This window comes from Oncorhynchus mykiss, chromosome 5 (assembly GCF_013265735.2).
Source record: "Oncorhynchus mykiss isolate Arlee chromosome 5, USDA_OmykA_1.1, whole genome shotgun sequence".
Taxonomy (NCBI): Eukaryota; Metazoa; Chordata; class Actinopteri; order Salmoniformes; family Salmonidae; genus Oncorhynchus; species Oncorhynchus mykiss.
The window spans coordinates 8,982,798-9,005,148 of NC_048569.1; the positions used below are offsets into that span (position 1 = coordinate 8,982,798).

At 42.1% G+C, this 22,351-nt stretch overlaps 1 protein-coding gene across 2 annotated transcripts in view; it reads left to right on the forward strand.

The window, feature by feature from the left end:
- Nucleotides 1–22,351, forward strand: part of ror2 (receptor tyrosine kinase-like orphan receptor 2) — a 127,789-nt gene that overhangs the window by 82,046 nt on the left and 23,392 nt on the right. For both annotated transcript variants that reach the window (XM_036976705.1, XM_036976706.1), the window contains exons 3-4: nucleotides 16,092–16,379; nucleotides 18,119–18,149. In XM_036976705.1, the coding sequence (XP_036832600.1) occupies nucleotides 16,092–16,379; nucleotides 18,119–18,149 (319 nt within the window). The remainder of the gene's footprint in view (nucleotides 1–16,091; nucleotides 16,380–18,118; nucleotides 18,150–22,351) is intronic.

Sequence of the window (22,351 nt, forward strand, 5' to 3'; positions counted from 1 at the left end):
TATTTACTTGTTATCAGTTCGTACAGCTGTTTACTGTCAGACGGACGAATTGACTGACAGACGGACTCCCCTTATCTCGATCTGAAGAGTAGTTGTTCACGTTACTCTGAACCCGGTGTGGTGTGACAGAGCACAGAATCTCTGGAAAGAACATTCCAGGCCTCCAGACCCGCCCTGGCCTAAAACCTCTCCCCAAAAAGGCTCTGCAGAGACCTGCTTCTTCTCAAGCGCAATGATGTCCTTGACTCTCCTGTTTCTTGAGTGTCTTCTGCATGCGTCCCAAATGACTCCCTCATTTAATGCACTATATAGGGAATAGGGTGCCTTTTGGGACACCGCCTCGGTTTCTCGGTTAAAGATGCACTATGCAGAAATCGCTCCGCTATTTCCTGGTTCCTAAAATCAAATGTCAGTTTGTGACCAAACAAGCAAGTGTAGTGTAGAGAGAGTCCTTGTACCATCTAAACCACTGTGAAATATCTTTGCCATAACCAATAATATTGTATTTTCTGCTCTTTGAAGCTGGTTTACGTAACCAAAAAGTAAAATACGTGTACAAAAAAAGGTACATATTACGCATATAGAACATATCTACCGCTTCCTAGACTTGCTTTCAATGACGGATCTATGACACACATTTCTATGTGAATTTGGTTGGGTTGCCCAAAAAGTCACATATTACAGCTGTAAGAAAAGCTCTCGTTTGATTTGCCTACGCAGTTCAATGGAAGGGCCCGGGTCGAGATTACGTTTCAAGTTTTTAATGTCACGTGCACAAGTACAGTGAAATGCATTTCTTGCAAGCTGTAAACCCAACAACGCAGTAATCAGTATCAATGTAGTACTAAACATAACACAATGTAGAACAAAAACACCAGAGAAATAGAAATAAAGAAGAACAGGAGAACCTAAGAAGCTATATACAGGGTCAGTAGCATATTAACATGTACAGGGATACTGGAGGGATGGAGGTAGATCTGTAAGGTGACTAGGCATCAGGATATATGATAAACAGATTAGCAGCAGAGTAAATTATGATTTTGTGTGTGTGTGTGTGTGTGTGTGTTAGCTATTTAACAGTCTTATGGCTTGGGGATAGAAGCTGTTCAGGAGCCTGTTGGTGTACCGCATGCCGTGTGGAAGCAGAGAGAGCAGTCTATGGCTTGGGGATAGAAGCTGTTCAGGAGCCTGTTGGTGTGGAAGCAGAGAGAGCAGTCTATGGCTTGGGTGGTTGGAGTCCTTAATGACTTTCCAGGCCTTCCTTTCACACTGCCTGTTATAGTGGTCCAGGATGGCAGGGAGCTCGGCCCAAGTGATCTACTGGGCTGTCCGCACCACCTTCTGTAGCACCATGCAATCGAGAACGGTGCCATTTCCATACCAGGCGGTGATGCAGCCAGTGAAGATGCTCTCAATGGTGCAGCTGTATAACTTTCTGAGGATTTGAGGGCCCAGTCCAAACCTTTTCAACCTCCTGAAGGGGAAGAGGTGCTGTCACGCCTTCTTCACGACTGTGTTAGTGGACCACTTTAAGTCCTCAGTGATTTGGACATCGAGGAACTTGAAGCTCTCTACGCGTTCCACTGCACCCCCGTCGATGTGGATGGAGGCGTGCTCACCTCCCCGTGTCCTGTAGTCCACGATCAGGTCCTTGGGTTTACTGACGTTGAGGAAGAGGTTGTTTACTTGGCACCACACTGCCAGGTCACTGGCCTCCTCCCTGTAGGCTGTCTCATCGTTGCCGGTGACCAGGCCTACCACCGTCATGTCGTCAGCAAACCTGATGATGGTGTTGGAGTCGTGCACGGCCACGCAGTCATGGGCGAACAGGGAGTATAGGAGAGAACTTATAAACACACCCCTGTGCGACCCCCGTGTTGAACGTCAGCGTAGCGGCACGGGAACCTGCAAAATTAAAGCCTTTTGGAGTTGAACAGAGCTCCCATCCCTTTGCAGCAGGGCCCTCACAGCTCAGCTCATCTCATCCCATGCTTAAGTTCAGAAGAGGCTGCTGGGGAGGAGCTATAGGAGGACGGGCTCATTGTAATGGCTGGAATGGAGTCAAGCACATCAAGCACATGGCAACCACATGTTGGACTCCCATTCCGTTTTATGACATTCCATGAACACATCCTACTATAGCTCCTCCAACCAGCCTCCTCTGCCTCAATGACTCTGGGTGATTGCAGACGAGGGAAGCCGTTATGTCGGAAAAAGCATTTGTTCTGATAGTTCCTTTAGCCCTTTAGCCCCCCCCCCCCCCCCCCCCCCCCAACACACATCCCCTTTCTAATCTGGATCCTGGAGTGGAGGCGTGTAGCGGAGGCCCCCTCTATTCTGTCATGTTGATACAGTACATTTGTTCCACATAAGAACTGATTCCTGGCCAGATTGGCTGAGATGTTCAGAATGTGTTAAGACTAAGGCTGCAAGAACTGGTCCTAGATCTGTTATGAAGGATGGGAAGTAACTGGAGCACAGCCATTCTACAGCCCTCCACCCAAAACCATACTCCAAAATTCATAATCAAAATCATCCCACCGCCCTATGTTATTAGGATAATTACTGACCACCAGACGAACTTTGTAATAGCGCCCCCGAATGGCTGTACAAACGTCACACGCTATATAGCCCTCCCAAACCAATGTGTGTAAACCCTGGATTGCCGATGGCATGTATTGGCAAATGTGAGGCTTTGAAGCTACCGACAGCCATATTGGCACAAACATCAAACACTACATAGCCCTCCCAAACTCAGAGATCTCTATCTTCCATGTGCAGCCTAATTATGTTGTTTAAGAGCGGTGGGGGTTTGACGTGCATTGAGGGCGTCCCCCAGTCAACTGCGTGCATAAATCAGGGGGGGGGGGGGGGTCTGTTTAATACCAGCAGAGGGAAAGTGTAATGCTGCACCATAGAGGCTTTGTGTTGGCCATCGGGCCAGGGTCTTGGGACACGGTAGTAGTTTTCAGACGAGCGGGTCTACTCTTCACATTCGGAACAATTCATTAAATTAAAAACAAATTAAAACTTTCGAGAGAAATCAAAGCTCCCGAATCTCAGTGTTTCCCTCTCCTTTGACAGATGCAAAGGAACATTTTGGTTTGTATTAGTAAGGTACATTGGTTGTCAGATCAGGTTAAGTCCTCAAACAGTGCTTGTTTGAATTTGCCCAAGTCATACCCAGCCAGTTTCTTTTCACAGTGAATTTGGGTAGTTGAAAGGAGATGCGATATCAGCGATATCAGGCGATAGAAGGGAAATACAGCCGTGAGGTTCATAGGTGGGGACATGGGGTGGGATTCCATGCTTTGGGACGGCCATTGTGTGTTTTGGAAGCATCAACACCACCGCTGTGGCATGATCCAACACCACACATACCCAGCCATTTCTAAGACTGAGGTTCCGTTGGTCCGCCAGGGTGGCAGCAATGGGCTTTAGGAGGAAGCTGCTTTTCATTACGTCTATCTCTCGGGGAGAAGTAAATCACTCCAGCCTTGATATTTGATACAACCGTGTCGCCACAAGAACCCCGCCACTGAACACAAAGTAGTTTGGCTTTTGACCAGGACAGACGATGGACTCTAGAGGATTTTAGTGGAGCAGGCCCAGTTACAAGCGCATGCGGGTTGCAGCAGCTGGAGATATATTACCCGAGCCCGAGGATGGGAAAGAAAGCAACGAGTTATCGATACAAATGTACTTTAACAGTTCTTCGGCCGTGTCTCCTGCAATGAAATGTATTCGCCTCTTCTTGCCTAAAGACAGCATGTTACGCGTTTATCCCAAACTAAAAACCCTCATTTGTCATTTTCACCTCTGGCGCTGCAATGCCCCTGTCAGCACTCAACACGTTGTTTACTGTCCTCCAATCACCACTGCACACAAACAGTCAAACCCATTTGGCTCTGTCTGCCAGCTACAGAGCTGCAGCCTCCACTTCCTCTGGGCTGTCAGAAGAAAACAGGGGGGGGGGGGGGCGTGTTCCAAATGGAGGGATGCATTCCAAATGGAGGGATGCATTCCAAATGACACCCTATTCCTTACATAGTGAAAATAAGTGCACTACATAGAGAATAGGATGCCGTTTGGACTAGGAACCTTTAATTAAACCCTAAATGGTGACATCATTGCTCTGCGCTATGCTGAGTACTCTGCTGCATGCAGTGGGGTTAGGCACACTCCTCAGCGCCATTTTTCCATTGCATAAGCTCTCTCTGAGGCGCACCACAAGTACTCCAGGCAGATGTTGTAGTGTGTGGAGCCAGGGGATGGGATGTACAAGTTGTATTGAATTTGTGTATGTGTGTCACTATTCAACCAAGCATTCTCTGGCTCTTCCTAGTAAACTGTAATCAGTAAAGGGATAAGTTGAGGGAAGAGGACATTATGTTGCTCCTCTAATGAACTACAATTAGCAAATCAAATCAAAATGTATTGGTCACATACACATGGTTAGCAGATGTTATTGCGAGTGTAGCGAAATGCTTGTGCTTCTAGTTCTGACAGTGCAGCAATATCTAACATGTAATCTAACAATTCCACAACAACTACCTAATACACACAAATCTAAGTAAATTAATGAAATGGAATAAGAATATATACATATAAATATATGGATGAGCGATGACAGAGCGGCATAGGCAAGATGCAATAGGTGGTATAAAATACAGTATATACATATGAGATGAGTAATGCAAGATATGTGAACATTATTAAAGTGGCATTATTAAAGTGACTAGTGATCCAGTTATTAAAGTGGCCAATGATTTCAAGTCTGTATGTAGGCAGCAGCCTCTCTGTATTAGTGATGGCTGTTTAACAGTCTGATGGCCTTGAGATACAGTGCCTTGCGAAAGTATTCGGCCCCTTTGAACTTTGCGACCTTTTGCCACATTTCAGGCTTCAAACAAAGATATAAAACATATTTTTTTTTGTGAAGAATCAACAACAAGTGGGACACAATCATGAAGTGGAACGGCATTTATTGGATATTTCTAACTTTTTAACAAATCAAAAACGGAAAAATTGGGCGTGCAAAATTATTCAGCCCCCTTAAGTTAATATTTTGTAGCGCCACCTTTTGCTGCGATTACAGCTGTAAGTCGCTTGGGGTATGTCTCTATCAGTTTTGCACATCGAGAGACTGACATTTTTTCCCATTCCTCCTTGCAAAACAGCTCAAGCTCAGTGAGGTTGGATGGAGAGCATTTGTGAACAGCAGTTTTCAGTTCTTTCCACAGATTCTCGATTGGATTCAGGTCTGGACTTTGACTTGGCCATTCTAACACCTGGATATGTTTATTTTTGAACCATTCCATTGTAGATTTTGCTTTATGTTTTGGATCATTGTCTTGTTGGAAGACAAATCTCCATCCCAGTCTCAGGTCTTTTGCAGACTCCATCAGGTTTTCTTCCAGAATGGTCCTGTATTTGGCTCCATCCATCTTCCCATCAATTTTAACCATCTTCCCTGTCCCTGCTGAAGAAAAGCAGGCCCAAACCATGATGCTGCCACCACCATGTTTGACAGTGGGGATGGTGTGTTCAGCTGTGTTGCTTTTACGCCAAACATAACGTTTTGCATTGTTGCCAAAAAGTTCAATTTTGGTTTCATCTGACCAGAGCACCTTCTTCCACATGTTTGGTGTGTCTCCCAGGTGGCTTGTGGCAAACTGTAAACAACACTTTTTATGGATATCTTTAAGAAATGGCTTTCTTCTTGCCACTCTTCCATAAAGGCCAGATTTGTGCAATATACGACTGATTGTTGTCCTATGGACAGAGTCTCCCACCTCAGCTGTAGATCTCTGCAGTTCATGGGCCTCTTGGCTGCATCTCTGATCAGTCTACTCCTTGTATGAGCTGAAAGTTTAGAGGGACGGCCAGGTCTTGGTAGATTTGCAGTGGTCTGATACTCCTTCCATTTCAATATTATCGCTTGCACAGTGCTCCTTGGGATGTTTAAAGCTTGGGAAATCTTTTTGTATCCAAATCCGGCTTTAAACTTCTTCACAACAGTATCTCGGACCTGCCTGGTGTGTTCCTTGTTCTTCATGATGCTCTCTGCGCTTTTAACGGACCTCTGAGACTATCACAGTGCAGGTGCATTTATACGGAGACTTGATTACACACAGGTGGATTGTATTTATCATCATTAGTCATTTAGGTCAACATTGGATCATTCAGAGATCCTCACTGAACTTCTGGAGAGAGTTTGCTGCACTGAAAGTAAAGGGGCTGAATAATTTTGCACGCCCAATTTTTCAGTTTTTGATTTGTTAAAAAAGTTTGAAATATCCAATAAATGTCGTTCCACTTCATGATTGTGTCCCACTTGTTGTTGATTCTTCACAAAAAAATACAGTTTTATATCTTTATGTTTGAAGCCTGAAATGTGGCAAAAGGTCGCAAAGTTCAAAGGGGCCGAATACTTTCGCATGGCACTGTAGAAGCTGTTTTTCAGTCTCTCGGTCCCAGCTTTGATGCACCTGTACTGACCTCGCCTTCTGGATGATAGCGGGGTGAACAGGCAGTGGCTCGGGTGGTTGTTGTCCTTGATGATCTTTTTGGCCTTCCTGTGACATCAGGTGCTGTAAGTGTCCTGGAGGGCAGGTAGTTTGCCCCCGGTGATGCGTTACCATTTCAGTTTGTCTGTGATGTGTACGCTGAGGAACTTAAAACGTTCCACCTTCTCCACTGCTGTCCTGTCGATGTGGATAGGGGGGTGCTCCCTATATTAAAGGGGTAAGTTGAGGGAAGAGGACATTATGTTTTCATCCTGATATTTTTGATAATAGACTAACATTTTGTGTTATGGGTAACATATGGGAAAAGTGGGTCTAACAGTAATGGTATTATTATTCATAATACAAAATAAAACAAAATAAATAAATAAATAATGGTATTACTATATTACCTAACGGCATTATGGGGGAATAATTGTCCAAAACTCAACATATTGAGATCAATTTGGAGAAGATATAACGTAAAATGTTTTCTAGATTATAGTAGCGTTAATAGGTTGGAAAACTTTCCAGACCACTTTTGAACTTGGGTTATTGCTTGTACAATTTAATTGGTTAATGATATAAGTTGATAGTGAAGATGATGATAGTCATCACTTCCTGATTTAAATCCCATTATTTGCCATGCGTGAAGACATTACACATCAAATGCCTATAGGCATAATGCACTGAATATTGTAACTACTTGAGATTAATCCCACACCATTGGTTTCACCCTCGACCCTTTGTTGCCGTTTAAATGGATAAATCCCATCACCAGCCTTTTGAACCGATGCCTTGAGGACGAGTATCCAAGATATCTACCGACTCCAAAACTGTTTAAGTGTATTTGTTCGAATCAACAGTTGTGCAGGCGCCAACAACCTTTTGGCCTGGAGGAAAGGAAAAACACCAAAGTGATTTGAGGTTATTTGAGGATGTTTGAGGTTATTTTCCAATTGGAATATAGCTGGAGTGGAGCTTTGCCTTGCACTCTCCTTGGCCTGCTAACATTGTCCATTACTTTCCATCGAGGCTGTTGGAGGCTAGCGTGGCTAGTTGTGGCTTGGCAACCTGATGTTATGGCATTACAAAATATACAACTTGAAGGCATACCCAAGTGGTGGGCTCTATGAAGGTCATATGTTATTTTCTCTAAGTGTGTGTGTGTGTGTGTGTATATATGGATTTCACTACTGTAGAACAGTAGATTAGGTTAGTGGTTACAGTGTACTCACGGTAGGTCCTGTAGGATTCAGTGACAGCATGTATGTAACAACTGATCTACTGTGTTAACCACCAAAGTACTTGATTGCTTATGTGGTCATAGGCATTTACCAAACCTACATGAGCAGGCATGCCACCTCACCGAGGTTTGGGCCAAGACAACAGGATTTATCATAGGACAGATGGCACACAGGCAAATCATCAGATACAAGGATAGGAAAGCAGGAAGTCATCAACTGTTAAATCAGAGATGGTTCAGTAATTATCAGAGAATAAGGCACTATCTTTAGAGTTGTGTGTGTGTGTGTGTGTGTGTGTGTGTGTGTGTGACCATAGAGATAGACAGTCTGATGAGAGATTGAGACATGATTGCCTGTCAGAACCTGGCCAACATTCTCTCTCAACTCCCCTCTCTCTCCCTATCTCATCCCCTCCCCCCCTCCAATACCCCTTTCTCCATCCCTACATAATGTGTACTGTTGGGCTTACTGGAGGACTGGAGTTGGGAAACACTGCCCTACATAATGTGTACTGTTGGGGTTACTGGAGGACTGGGAAACACTGCCCTACATAATGTGTACTGTAGGGGTTACTGGAGGACTGGGAAACACTGCCCTACATAATGTGTACTGTTGGGGTTACTGGAGGACTGGGAAACACTGCCCTACATAATGTGTACTGTTGGGGTTACTGGAGGATTGGAGTTGGGAAACACTGCCCTACATAATGTGTACTGTTGGGGTTACTGGAGGACTGGAGTTGGGAAACACTACCCTACATAATGTGTACTGTAGGGGTTACTGGAGGACTGGGAAACACTGCCCTACATAATGTGTACTGTTGGGGTTACTGGAGGACTGGGAAACACTGCCCTACATAATGTGTACTGTTGGGGTTACTGGAGGATTGGAGTTGGGAAACACTGCCCTACATAATGTGTACTGTTGGGGTTACTGGAGGACTGGAGTTGGGAAACACTGCCCTACATAATGTGTACTGTTGGGGTTACTGGAGGACTAGAGTTGGGAAACACTGCCCTACATAATGTGTACTGTTGGGGTTACTGGAGGACTGGGAAACACTGCCCTACATAATGTGTACTGTAGGGGTTACTGGAGGACTGGGAAACACTGCCCTACATAATGTGTACTGTTGGGGTTACTGGAGGACTGGGAAACACTGCCCTACATAATGTGTACTGTAGGGGTTACTGGAGGACTGGGAAACACTGCCCTACATAATGCATTGCCTTTGACCAGAAGCCTATGGGCAAGGAATAAATTATATAGGGAATAGGATACAGTATGTGAACAGAAATGGTTTTGACTCAAATGTCCAATGTGATGATTGATGTTATATACCTTGCAGAGTTGAAATGGAATGAACCCCATATCTGTGAAAGCAGTTGGCTAAATCACATGCAGGTCTGGGGCTAGGCATCTGTAACCTTGGTACACAGAGTTCAGTACTTAGATATTCTATTGGCTATTTCTATGGTTCAGTGGTCTACCGGTCTTGACCAGAGTGTTGACCCTGGACAATGTTTGTTAACATTGGTTACATGGCGACAGGGCAGGATCACATGACTGTGCAGTGTGGGCTCGGTCTGGGTCTCTTATCCAATGGCATTGGTTATTTGTAGTGAGTCACGCTGGTCAGAATGCAGAGAAACTGAAGGGTTTTTCTCTCTCTCCCTTTCTCTTTATTATCTCTTTCTCTTTATTCTCTCTTTCTCTTTATTCTCTCTCTTTATTCTTTCTCTTTATTCTTTCGCTTTCTCTCTCTCCCTTTCTCTTTATTCTCTCTCTTTCTACCTCTCTCCCTTTCTCTTTATTCTCTCTCTTTATTCTTTCTCTTTCTCTCTCTCCCTTTCTCTTTATTCTCTCTTTCTCTTTATTCTCTCTCTTTATTCTTTCTCTTTATTCTTTCTCTTTCTCTCTCTCCCTTTCTCTTTATTCTCTCTCTTTCTACCTCTCTCCCTTTCTTTATTCTTTTTATTCTTTCTCTCTTTCTCTTTATTCTCTCTTTCTCTGTCTCCCTTTCTCTTTCTCTCTCTCCCTTTCTCTTTATTCTCTCTTTCTCTTTATTCTCTCTCTTTATTCTTTCTCTTTATTCTTTCTCTTTCTCTCTCTCCCTTTCTCTTTATTCTTTCTCTTTCTCTCTCTCCCTTTCTCTTTATTCTCTCTTTCTCTCTCTCCCTTTCTCTTTATTCTCTCTCTTTATTCTTTCTCTTTATTCTTTCTCTTTCTCTCTCTCCCTTTCTCTTTATTCTCTTTTTCTCTCTCTCCCTTTCTCTTTATTCTCTCTCTTTATTCTTTCTCTTTATTCTCTCTTTCTCTCTCTCCCTTTCTCTTTATTCTCTCTTTATTCTTTCTCTTTATTCTCTCTTTCTCTCTCTCCCTTTCTCTTTATTCTCTCTCTTTATTCTTTCTCTTTATTCTCTCTTTCTCTCTCTCCCTTTCTCTTTATTCTCTCTCTTTATTCTTTCTCTTTATTCTCTCTTTCTCTCTCTCCCTTTCTCTTTATTCTCTCTCTTTATTCTTTCTCTTTATTCTCTCTTTCTCTCTCTCCCTTTCTCTTTATTCTCTCTCTTTATTCTTTCTCTTTATTCTCTCTTTCTCTCTCTCCCTTTCTCTTTATTCTCTCTCTTTATTCTTTCTCTTTATTCTCTCTTTCTCTCTCTCCCTTTCTCTTTATTCTCTCTCTTTATTCTTTCTCTTTATTCTCTCTTTCTCTCTCTCCCTTTCTCTTTATTCTCTCTCTTTATTCTTTCTCTTTATTCTCTCTTTCTCTCTCTCCCTTTCTCTTTATTCTCTCTCTTTATTCTTTCTCTTTATTCTCTCTTTCTCTCTCTCCCTTTCTCTTTATTCTCTCTCTTTATTCTTTCTCTTTATTCTCTCTTTCTCTCTCTCCCTTTCTCTTTATTCTCTCTCTTTATTCTTTCTCTTTATTCTCTCTTTCTCTCTCTCCCTTTCTCTTTATTCTCTCTCTTTATTCTTTCTCTTTATTCTCTCTTTCTCTCTCTCCCGTTCTCTTTATTCTCTCTCTTTATTCTTTCTCTTTATTCTCTCTTTCTCTCTCTCCCTTTCTCTTTATTCTCTCTCTTTATTCTTTCTCTTTATTCTCTCTTTCTCTCTCTCCCTTTCTCTTTATTCTCTCTCTTTATTCTTTCTCTTTATTCTCTCTTTCCCTCTCTCCCTTTCTCTTTATTCTCTCTCTTTATTCTTTCTCTTTATTCTCTCTTTCTCTCTCTCCCTTTCTCTTTATTCTCTCTCTTTATTCTTTCTCTTTATTCTCTCTTTCTCTCTCTCCCTTTCTCTTTATTCTCTCTCTTTATTCTTTCTCTTTATTCTCTCTTTCTCTCTCTCCCTTTCTCTTTATTCTCTCTCTTTATTCTTTCTCTTTATTCTCTCTTTCTCTCTCTCCCTTTCTCTTTATTCTCTCTTTATTCTTTCTCTTTATTCTCTCTTTCTCTCTCTCCCTTTCTCTTTATTCTCTCTCTTTATTCTTTCTCTTTATTCTCTCTTTCTCTCTCTCCCTTTCTCTTTATTCTCTCTCTTTATTCTTTCTCTTTATTCTCTCTTTCTCTCTCTCCCTTTCTCTTTATTCTCTCTCTTTATTCTTTCTCTTTATTCTCTCTTTCTCTCTCTCCCTTTCTCTTTATTCTCTCTCTTTATTCTTTCTCTTTATTCTCTCTTTCTCTCTCTCCCTTTCTCTTTATTCTCTCTCTTTATTCTTTCTCTTTATTCTCTCTTTCTCTCTCTCCCTTTCTCTTTATTCTCTCTCTTTATTCTTTCTCTTTATTCTCTCTTTCTCTCTCTCCCTTTCTCTTTATTCTCTCTCTTTATTCTTTCTCTTTATTCTCTCTTTCTCTCTCTCCCTTTCTCTTTATTCTCTCTCTTTATTCTTTCTCTTTATTCTCTCTTTCTCTCTCTCCCTTTCTCTTTATTCTCTCTCTTTATTCTTTCTCTTTATTCTCTCTTTCTCTCTCTCCCTTTCTCTTTATTCTCTCTCTTTATTCTTTCTCTTTATTCTCTCTTTCTCTCTCTCCCTTTCTCTTTATTCTCTCTTTCTCTCTCTCCCTTTCTCTTTATTCTCTCTTTCTCTCTCTCCCTTTCTCTTTATTCTCTCTCTTTATTCTTTCTCTTTATTCTCTCTTTCTCTCTCTCCCTTTCTCTTTATTCTCTCTCTTTATTCTTTCTCTTTATTCTCTCTTTCTCTCTCTCCCTTTCTCTTTATTCTCTCTCTTTATTCTTTCTCTTTATTCTCTCTTTCTCTCTCTCCCTTTCTCTTTATTCTCTCTCTTTATTCTTTCTCTTTATTCTCTCTTTCTCTCTCTCCCTTTCTCTTTATTCTCTCTCTTTATTCTTTCTCTTTATTCTCTCTTTCTCTCTCTCCCTTTCTCTTTATTCTCTCTTTCTCTCTCTCCCTTTCTCTTTATTCTCTCTCTTTATTCTTTCTCTTTATTCTCTCTTTCTCTCTCTCCCTTTCTCTTTATTCTCTCTTTCTCTCTCTCCCTTTCTCTTTATTCTCTCTTTCTCTCTCTCCCTTTCTCTTTATTCTCTCTCTTTATTCTTTCTCTTTATTCTCTCTTTCTCTCTCTCCCTTTCTCTTTATTCTCTCTCTTTATTCTTTCTCTTTATTCTCTCTTTCTCTCTCTCCCTTTCTCTTTATTCTCTCTCTTTATTCTTTCTCTTTATTCTCTCTTTCTCTCTCTCCCTTTCTCTTTATTCTCTCTCTTTATTCTTTCTCTTTATTCTCTCTTTCTCTCTCTCCCTTTCTCTTTATTCTCTCTCTTTATTCTTTCTCTTTATTCTCTCTTTCTCTCTCTCCCTTTCTCTTTATTCTCTCTCTTTATTCTTTCTCTTTATTCTCTCTTTCTCTCTCTCCCTTTCTCTTTATTCTCTCTTTCTCTCTCTTTATTCTCTCTCTTTATTCTTTCTCTTTATTCTCTCTTTCTCTCTCTCCCTTTCTCTTTATTCTCTCTCTTTATTCTTTCTCTTTATTCTCCCTTTCTCTTTATTCTCTCTCTTTATTCTTTCTCTTTATTCTCTCTTTCTCTCTCTCCCTTTCTCTTTATTCTCTCTCTTTATTCTTTCTCTTTATTCTCTCTTTCTCTCTCTCCCTTTCTCTTTATTCTCTCTCTTTATTCTTTCTCTTTATTCTTTCTCTTTATTCTCTCTTTCTCTCTCTCCCTTTCTCTTTATTCTCTCTTTCTCTCTCTCCCTTTCTCTTTATTCTCTCTCTTTATTCTTTCTCTTTATTCTCTCTTTCTCTCTCTCCCTTTCTCTTTATTCTCTCTCTTTATTCTTTCTCTTTATTCTCTCTTTCTCTCTCTCCCTTTCTCTTTATTCTCTCTCTTTATTCTTTCTCTTTATTCTCTCTTTCTCTCTCTCCCTTTCTCTTTATTCTCTCTCTTTATTCTTTCTCTTTATTCTCTCTTTCTCTCTCTCCCTTTCTCTTTATTCTCTCTCTTTATTCTTTCTCTTTATTCTCTCTTTCTCTCTCTCCCTTTCTCTTTATTATCTCTCTTTATTCTCCTTCTCTTTATTCTCTCTTTCTCTCTCTCCCTTTCTCTTTATTCTCTCTCTTTATTCTCCTTCTCTTTATTCTCTCTTCTCTCTCTCCCTTTCTCTTTATTATCTCTTTCTCTTTTCTCCCTCTTTATTCTCTCATTCTCCCTCTTACTCTCACTCTTTCTCTCACTCTTTCTCCTGCTTTCTCTCATGCTCACTCTGTCCTTTCCTTCCTCCCAGGCCCTCTATTTCAAGAGAGTTCATTGGCTGCGGTATTCCTCACCTCATCTCCTCTCACCTCATCTCCTCTCACCTCGTTGTGAGCAGCAGAGGGGAAAAGAGGTCTCCCTCCTTCCCTCTCCCACCCTACTCCTTCAGTCACTGTCGCGAGGAAGTGACATGTTTGTTTTGTTGAAGAGTCCGTGTTACGTAAACTAGATGTGGCGACCACCACAAGGTTGCGTGTAGGGATGGGCATAAGTAATGGAGTACTCTAATGGACGTCAACTCCTGACTGGCGTAGCGGTCGGTCTAAGGCACTGCATCTCAGTGCAAGAGGCGTCACTACCGTCCCTGGTCCGAATCCAGGTTGAATCGCATCCGGCTGTGATTGGGAATCCCATAGGGTGGCGCACAATGGGCCCAGCGTCGTCTGGGGTAGGTTGTCAATGTAAATAAGAATTTGTTCTCAACTGACTTGCCTTTTTTTAAATAAAACGTCATCTTTTAATCAGAGATCCATTTTATACTGTACCACTTTGTGGTAGGATATGCTTTGTGAACCGCCCGAACGGGCAAGTGATATTTTGTCTTGAAGACCACATTCATTTACTCTAGTGTTCCAGTTGTACATCTGTGTTTGTAGGGTACAACAAAAAAGAAACCAACCCAAAGCATCACACTGTTCTTCTCCCTAAATTCCCTTTCCCCTCCGTCTCATTCACTGAATTGTGTTCCGGCCACTTCCTCCACACACACACGTCAGACTGGATGCTCCCGTTAGGCCTACAGAGATAAACACCTATAAAAACATACCTAACTCATGAGATACACAAGCTACATTCCTTGTCAAATGACAACTGTTTTATCACAAATGCAAAATGAGCTGGTTGATTGAAGTAGGAAAATATGTTTTCAAATAATTGCGTCCCGTCTATTTTCCGCTTGAACAACTTTGCAAACTCCTAGTGCCATTTAGAATTGGTTAGCCTAGGCTATAACTCCCCTAAACATAGACACGTTCCACACTGAAAATATGAAAAAACATTTAATTTGATAAAGACGGAGCGTATTTTCATCAGAATTATGAAGCGTATGCCTACTCACCAAATAGATGTTTTGGCTGTAATTCATCACCATGCAATGCTCCGTGTGGAATTGTTCATCCATTTTGAAAATCCCAAAGAACAGGCAGAATGAACTAAATCGAACATCAGTATATTGAAAAGGAGACTGATTTTGGTTTGTAACCCAGATTTGTTTTTCAAATGATCTCTCTTTGAGAATAACTGTTCATGGCACGAGATGCCCTTCACTTTGCCTCTTTTTTTTTAAATAATTTGTAAAATGTTATATTACCTCATGATTTATTCTTTTAAAAAAAAAAATGTTTTACTATAAAATAGGTGTCTTGACTGTAATAAGGGCTCGGAAAATAGGAGCGTCTTGTCTGCTAAATTAACAAAACAAGGCTATGCCTTTGCTTCTACAAGCCGTTACTGTTGAGGTTATACTGCTGAGGTTATACTGCTGAGGTTATACTGCTGAGGTTATACTGCTGAGGTTATACTGCTGAGGTTATACTGCTGAGGTTATACTGCTGAGGTTATACTGCTGAGGTTATACTGCTGAGGTTATACTGCTGAGGTTACCGCTGAGGTAACTACCTTTTTGAAAATTGTGTTCCAAGATAGAACCAGTTCATATTACGGTTTCAATAAATCCATCTTAAATGATGCTTGCTTTTTTATTGACTGTAATATATATGCGGCAATTTAGCAATTAGGATTTGTTATCTGTAATGGTTATGATAAATTAGACACGGTTGCCATAAAGATATATTTTTCTCAGTGCGCGCCTTGTGTTCTAAAAATAGGCATCTGGGGGGAAGGAGGGATGAAGAGAGAATGAGAAAGAAAGAGGGATGCAGGAAGTACTCAACCTCCATTGCACAGGAAGTGGGAGGAGGTGGGGGAGCACGATTGTTTGGCTCTAACTCTCCTCTCTTCCAGACAGGAAACAGTTGATGTGTCCCAAATGGCACCCTATTCCCTACATAGTGCACTACTTTTGACCCGGGCCCATAGATCTCTGATCAAAAGTAGTGCACTATGTAGGGAAATAGGTTGCCATTTGGGACACACACTTGGATGAAAAGAAAGGGATCAGTCCCTCACTCATTAACACTAGCGTGTTCCTTATTGTAGCCGTTGAGATCATGTGTCCACCTAATAAGTGATATCAGTAGAAGGGAATGGGTAATTCTTTCCCATTGATTCAACATAGTGCTGTATGTTGCCTCATTTCTATCATAGGCCTCTGTACCTTTTTCACACTAGTGAGCCAAGCCATGCCGAGCTATACTGTACTGGCCTGGTTAGTTACACATCCACCATAGCTACTGGAACTATATTAGAAACGGCAAAGTGAATACAAAACATCCAAGCCAGCAGAGTGCTGTTCGAGTCGGCACAACAGTGTGAGAAGGGCAGAAAAACTTTGCCAAAGACCAACCAGGACAAGAGAACGTAGAGGTCTTCACCCCAACATTCCATCCTTCATTGATATTTATCCTAGCCCTCTAACCCCTAACCTTCAACCTAACCCGCGACCTCTCTCCTAGGTTACTTCCTGGAGTTCCAGGAGCCGGTGAACAATATCACCATCGTGCAGGGCCAGGCGGCCACGCTGCACTGCAAGGTGACGGGAAATCCACGGCCCACCATCCGCTGGCTGAAGAATGACGCGCCAGTGGTCCAGGAGCAAGGACGCATCTCCATCCGCAAAACCGATGCGGGCTCCAAGCTGCGCATCACGGACCTGGACACCACGGACACAGGCTACTACCAGTGCGTGGCCTCCAACCCGGTCAAGGTGATCTCTGGCACTGGCGTGCTCTACGTGAAGCTGGGTAAGGAGAGGTTGGGCTTGTGGGCTTTGTGTCACCTTCTTTCTCTTTCACTTTTTCTTTTGCCCCAGTGTCTGTCTTTCTTTCCCTCTCATACTTTAACAGAAAGAGCGAGAGGGCAGGGCGAAAAAGGAGAGCGATACAGAGATGGTTGTTAAAACCTACCGTGGGATACATGGTTTCAGAAACCACTCACTTACTCAATAAATAAACCCAGCATTCATAGCTACTCATGGACAAGGCAAACTGCACATTTTTGGTAATTGGACTTTCTGTTCACTTTCTGTTCACACAATCGATTAATTCACCAAAGTAGTGATTATAGCCCTATTCCTGTTCTGGCCAGTTATTTTGGAGGGTTATTATGTGGCAATGCCATTGATCTAAATGAACTGGGGTGACACTAGTCAAGGGGCCATATGTACAACCTCATACTCCTGACACTGCTCTAAGATTTATTGAAGAGCACTAGTATAACTCTCCCACCTCCCTAACGTAAAAACGACCATTCCTAAATCTAGCCGAGCACAGAAACAGAGTTTCTGTTCACAGTTTCCCCAGTGTTTCTGCTCTCCAAATGTTTTCAACTGCTTTTATGTGATTCTAGATAAACTCGTTTTTAAAGACCCACGCCGCTGACAGTTTTAGTGCAATAGCCGGCTAAAATTGTAGCGCTAGCTTCCCCCACGCATAGTCATCTCAGTACAATAATGTTAGTGCTTTTAGTAAGTGAACGTTTTACCAAAGCTGCTATTGAAAACAGAAGTAGGTATTTCCTCGGAGGGAGAAGGTCTGTTATGTCACCAGTGGGATTTTTATTTCTAAACTCCTGCCACTAGCAATTTATCATTCACGTTTCTCCCAGGACATACGTGTATAGTGGTGTATTATGCTATATCAGGATGTGGCAGGTCTTCTAGGAGTAGTGGGTTTGGAGTCAGGCGCAGAGAGCAGAGGGTTCGGACAATCGTATTTATTCTGGTACAAAAACGGTCACGCCCAAAACACTAGGCGCATAAAACGGACCGGAGAACATGCAATACAAACGCACATCCACAAACTAACAGAGGAACAAGCCCGCACAAAAGCATGTGGGCATAACCGGCTGAAATAGACTAACCAAAACCCAAGCAAGAAACAGGTGTAACCAATAAGACAAAACTAACAGGGAAGGGAAAAGGGGATCGGTGTCAGCTAGTAGACCGGTGACGACGACCGCCGAGCGCCGCCCAAACAGGAAGAGGAGCCACCTTCGGTGGGAGTCGTTACAGGATGCTTTGGGTCATGTTGTAGACTTGTAATTACAACTGATTTTTATATGCTCTGCATTGTTGAACATCAACTACTAGCTACACTCCCTGTCACAAACTGATGATGTTTGGAGGTAAGACCAGGCCAAAAACACAAACTGATGATTTATGGAGGTAAACCAAGGCCAAAAACACAAACTGGTGATTTATGGAGGTAAACCAAGGCCAAAAACACAAACTGGTGATTTATGGAGGTAAACCAAGGCCAAAAACACAAACTGGTGATTTATGGAGGTAAACCAAGGCCAAAAATACAAACTGGGTGTTAACTTCCCTCAGTGATACTAAAGCCCTTTCTGAATCCTCCGCCTTTGGCTTTGACCTACGATTGTAATACCGAAAGTGAAATGGGATAGCGTCTGATGTGGCTTGATAAAAGGCAATCGCATATTGCTCCATTTTCACACTCTCCTGTTTTCTTGTTCTCTACAGGGCAGTCACCAACACACGAGCCAAATGAAGCGTAAGTAATTCTACTGTGTCTGTGTTTCTGTGTGTCAAAAGTTTGGACACACCTACTCAGTCATTAGTTTTTCTTAATTTGTACTATTTTCTACATTGTAAAACATTAATGAAGACATTAAAACTATGAAATAACACATGGAATCATGTCGTAACCAAAAAAGTGTGAAACAAATCAATATACTGTATATTTTAGATTATTTCAAGTAGCCTTGATGACAGCATTGCACAATCTTGGCATTCTCTCAACCAGCTTCACCTGGAATGTTTTTCCAGTAGTCTTGAAGGAGTTTCCACATATGCTGAGCACTTGTTGGCTGCTTTCCCTTCACTCTGCTGTTCAACTCATCCCAAACCATCTCAATTGGGTTGAGCTCAATCTTGGCATTCTCTCAACCAGCTTCACCTGGAATGTTTCCTGGGTTGAGGTTGTGGGATTGTGGAGGCAGTGTCATCTGAAACAGCTCGCCATGAAAAACAAATGATAGTCCCACTAAGTGCAAACCAGATGGGATGGCGTATCGCTGCATAATGCTGTGATAGCCATGCTGGTTAAGTGTGCCTTGAATTAATAATAAATCACAGACAGTGTCACAAGCAAAGCACCAACACACCTCCCCCTCCTCCATGCTTCATAGTGGGAACCACACATGCGGAGATCATCCATTCACATACTCTGCGTCTCACAAAGACGAGGCGGTTGTAACCAAAAATCAGACCAAAAGACAGATTCCCACCAGTCTAATGTCCATTGCTTGTGTTTCTTGGCCCAAGCATGTCTCTTCTTCTTATTGGTGTCCTTTAGTAGTGGTTTCTTTGCAGCAATTGGACCATAAAGGCCTTATTCATGCAGACTCTGAACAGTTGATGTTGAGATGTCTGTTACTTGAACTCTGAAACATTTATTTGGGCTGCAATCTGAGGTGCAGTTAAGTTCATTAGAGTTATCTTCTGCAGTAGAGGTAACTCTGGGTCTTCCTTTCCTGTGGCGGTCCTCATGAGAGCCAGTTTCATCATAGCGCTTGATGGTTTTTGAGGCCGCACTTGAAGAAACTTTAAAAGCTGTTGAAATGTTCCAGATTGACTGACCTTCATGTCTTAAAGTGATGATGGACTGTTGTTTCTCTTTGCTTATTTGAGCTGTTCTTGCCATAATATGGACCAAATAGGGCTATCTTATAACCCCCTACCTTGTCATAACACAACTGATTGGCTCGAACGCATTAAGAAGGAAAGAAATTCCACAAATTAACTTTTAACAAGGCACACCTGTTCATTGAAGTGCATTCCAGGTAACCCTAACCCAAGAGTGCAAAGCTGTCAATGGTTGCTATTTTCAAGAATCTCAAATATAACATATTTTTGGGGTTGTTTAACACTATTTTTGTTACTACATGATTTCATATGTGTAATTTCATAGTTTTGATGTCTTCACTATTATTCTACAATGTAGAAATTAGTAACAAATAAAGTAAAACCCTTGAATGAGGAGGCGTGCCCAAACGTTTGACTGGCGCTGTGTGTATATATATATGAGTACATGTGACCTCACTTGCACCCAAAAACACACTCAAATGCAGGCATGCACATGTTCACTATCTATCTCATGATTTTCACATCAGTGTGGGTTTACGCAATTATCAATACATAGTCTAACAACATGTCATTGAACAGAAGATGCATTGAAACAGAATATTAACTCATTTGAGAACAGAGGCTCCTGCAGCTTCTCTTCTCCTTCCCTTTGAAGCTCTCCTGACGTGAATGAGTTAAAGACAGAGCAGGGAATAGATTCCTTCACTGAGTCAGACACTAGCGGTTTTCATCGAGGTTGGTCCAAAACTGGAAAGAATGCTGATTCATAGTCTCCATATTCTTGACTCTGACTTGATTAGCTCCGGTCTTAGTGTTGAATCGGTCTTGCTTTAGGTGGTCTCGAAAACAACACTGGCTGATTCATAGTCTATATATTGTGACCAGTTGTTTTTGGAATCTCAGTCAGAACAAATTGCTTATATCATCAGTAGGTTAACAATGTAATTAGCAGTTTTGTCAAATGCAGGATGCTAACCAGTCATCGTGTCTATTGCTAGCCTAGCTTCATTGCTAGCCTAGCTTTAAGTGACTTTGGGTCATTGAAAAGCACTAGGCTTACAGTTGAAGTTGGAAGTTTACATGCACTTAGATTGGAGTCATTAACTAATTTTTCAACCACTCCAAATTTCTTGTTAACAAACTATAGTTTTGGCAAGTCGGTTGTGCATGACACAAGTCATTTTTCCAACAATTGTTTAGACAGATTATTTCACTTATAATTCACTGTATCACAATTCCAGTGGATCAGAAATGTACATACACTAAGTTGACTGTGCCTTTTAAACAGCTTGGAAAATTCCAGAAAATGATGTCATGGCTTTAGAAGCTTCTGATAGGCTAATTGACATAATTTGAGTCACTTGTGGATGTATTTCAAGTCCTACTTTCAAACTCCGTGCCTCTTTGCTTGACATCAATCGAAAGAAATCAGCCAAGACCTCAGAAAAGGAATTGTAGACCTCCACAAGTCTGGTTCATCCTTGGGAGCAATTTCCAAACGCCTGAAGGTACCACGTTCATCTGTACAAACAATAGTACGCAAGTATAAACACCATGGGACCACGCAGCCGTCATACCGCTCAGGAAGGAGACATGCTCTGTCTCCTAGAGATGAACGTACTTTGGTGTAAAAAGTGCAAATCAATCACAGAACAACAGCAAAGGACCGTGTGAAGATGCTGGAGGAAACAGGTACAAAAGTACCCATATCCACAGTAAAACGAGTCCTATATCAACATAACTTGAAAGGCCGCTCAGCAAGGAAGAAGCCACTGCTCCAAAACCGCCATAAAAAAAGCCAGACTATGGTTTGCAACCGCACATGCAGACTAAGATAGTACTTTTTGGAGAAATGTCCTCTGGTCAGATGAAACAAAAATAAAACTGTTTGGCAATAATGACCATCGTTATGTTTGGAGAAAAAGTGGGAGACTTGAAAGCCGAAGAACACCATCCCAACCATGAAGCACGGGGGTGGCAGCATCATGTTGTGGGGATGCTTTGCTGCAGGAGGGACTGGTGCACTTCACAAACTAGATAGCATCATGAGGTAGGAAAATTATGTGGGTATATTGAAGCAACATCTCAAGACATCAGTCAGGAAGTTAAAGCTTGGTCACAAATAGGTCTTCCAAATGGACATTGACCCCAAGCATACTTCCAAAGTTGTGGCAAAATGGCTTAAGGACAACAAAGTCAAAGTATTGGAGTGGCCATCGCAAAGCCCTGACCTCCATCCTATAGAACATTTGTGGGCAGAAATGAAAAAGCGTGTGTGCGAGCAAAGAGGCCTACAAACCTGACTCAGTTCCACCAGCTCTGTCTGGAGGAATGGGCCAAAATGCACCCAACTTATTGTGGGAAGCTTGTGAAAGGCTACCCAAAACGTTTGACCCAAGTTAAAAGTTTAAAAGTATTTGGCTAAGATATATGTAAACTTCCGACTTCAACTGTATATAAAACCCATGTGTTATTGTGGCTATTATAAAGGGCAGACTTGTTCTAGAATCCAGTCAGTGTTTTTTGGACACGCGCTAGGCGTTAGCGTAGCTTAGCACTGGACCAATATGTCAGACTTGGTATAGCACTATATATTCTGCTCTGTTCACACCGCCCAACCCTATCCACTCAGACACACACACACTACGCAGACCGTGTCTAACTCAACAGAGCGCTTGGCCAATATAAATCACACTCCCTCTCACTCTGTTTCTTCAAAACCAGACCAGCTCAATGACCATGGCAGTGTGTGCCCCCCCCCCCCCCCCCCCCCCCCAATGACTGCTAGTTGCCCTCCAAAACACACACACACACCAACACACCCAGTTACACAAAAAAAAGCACTTGTTGCTTTTGGCTGCTGTGGCGTCCTAATAAAGCCTAACAAAGTGATGATTGGAAGTTGAGGCCGATAAGCAAAGGGGGGGGTTGGGTGTCTGAAAGGCGTGGCGGACCTCCGTAGGTGCAACAGTGTGGGACCCTTACTTGGGACTCCTTTACGTAAGCTGGGAAACAAAAGACTCATTCTAATGTCAGACAGGCCCTGTTTAATGTCCCAGGGAGCCCTAAGAAAGCTGGCAGTCACCCTCGGTTTGGGGTCGTAATTGT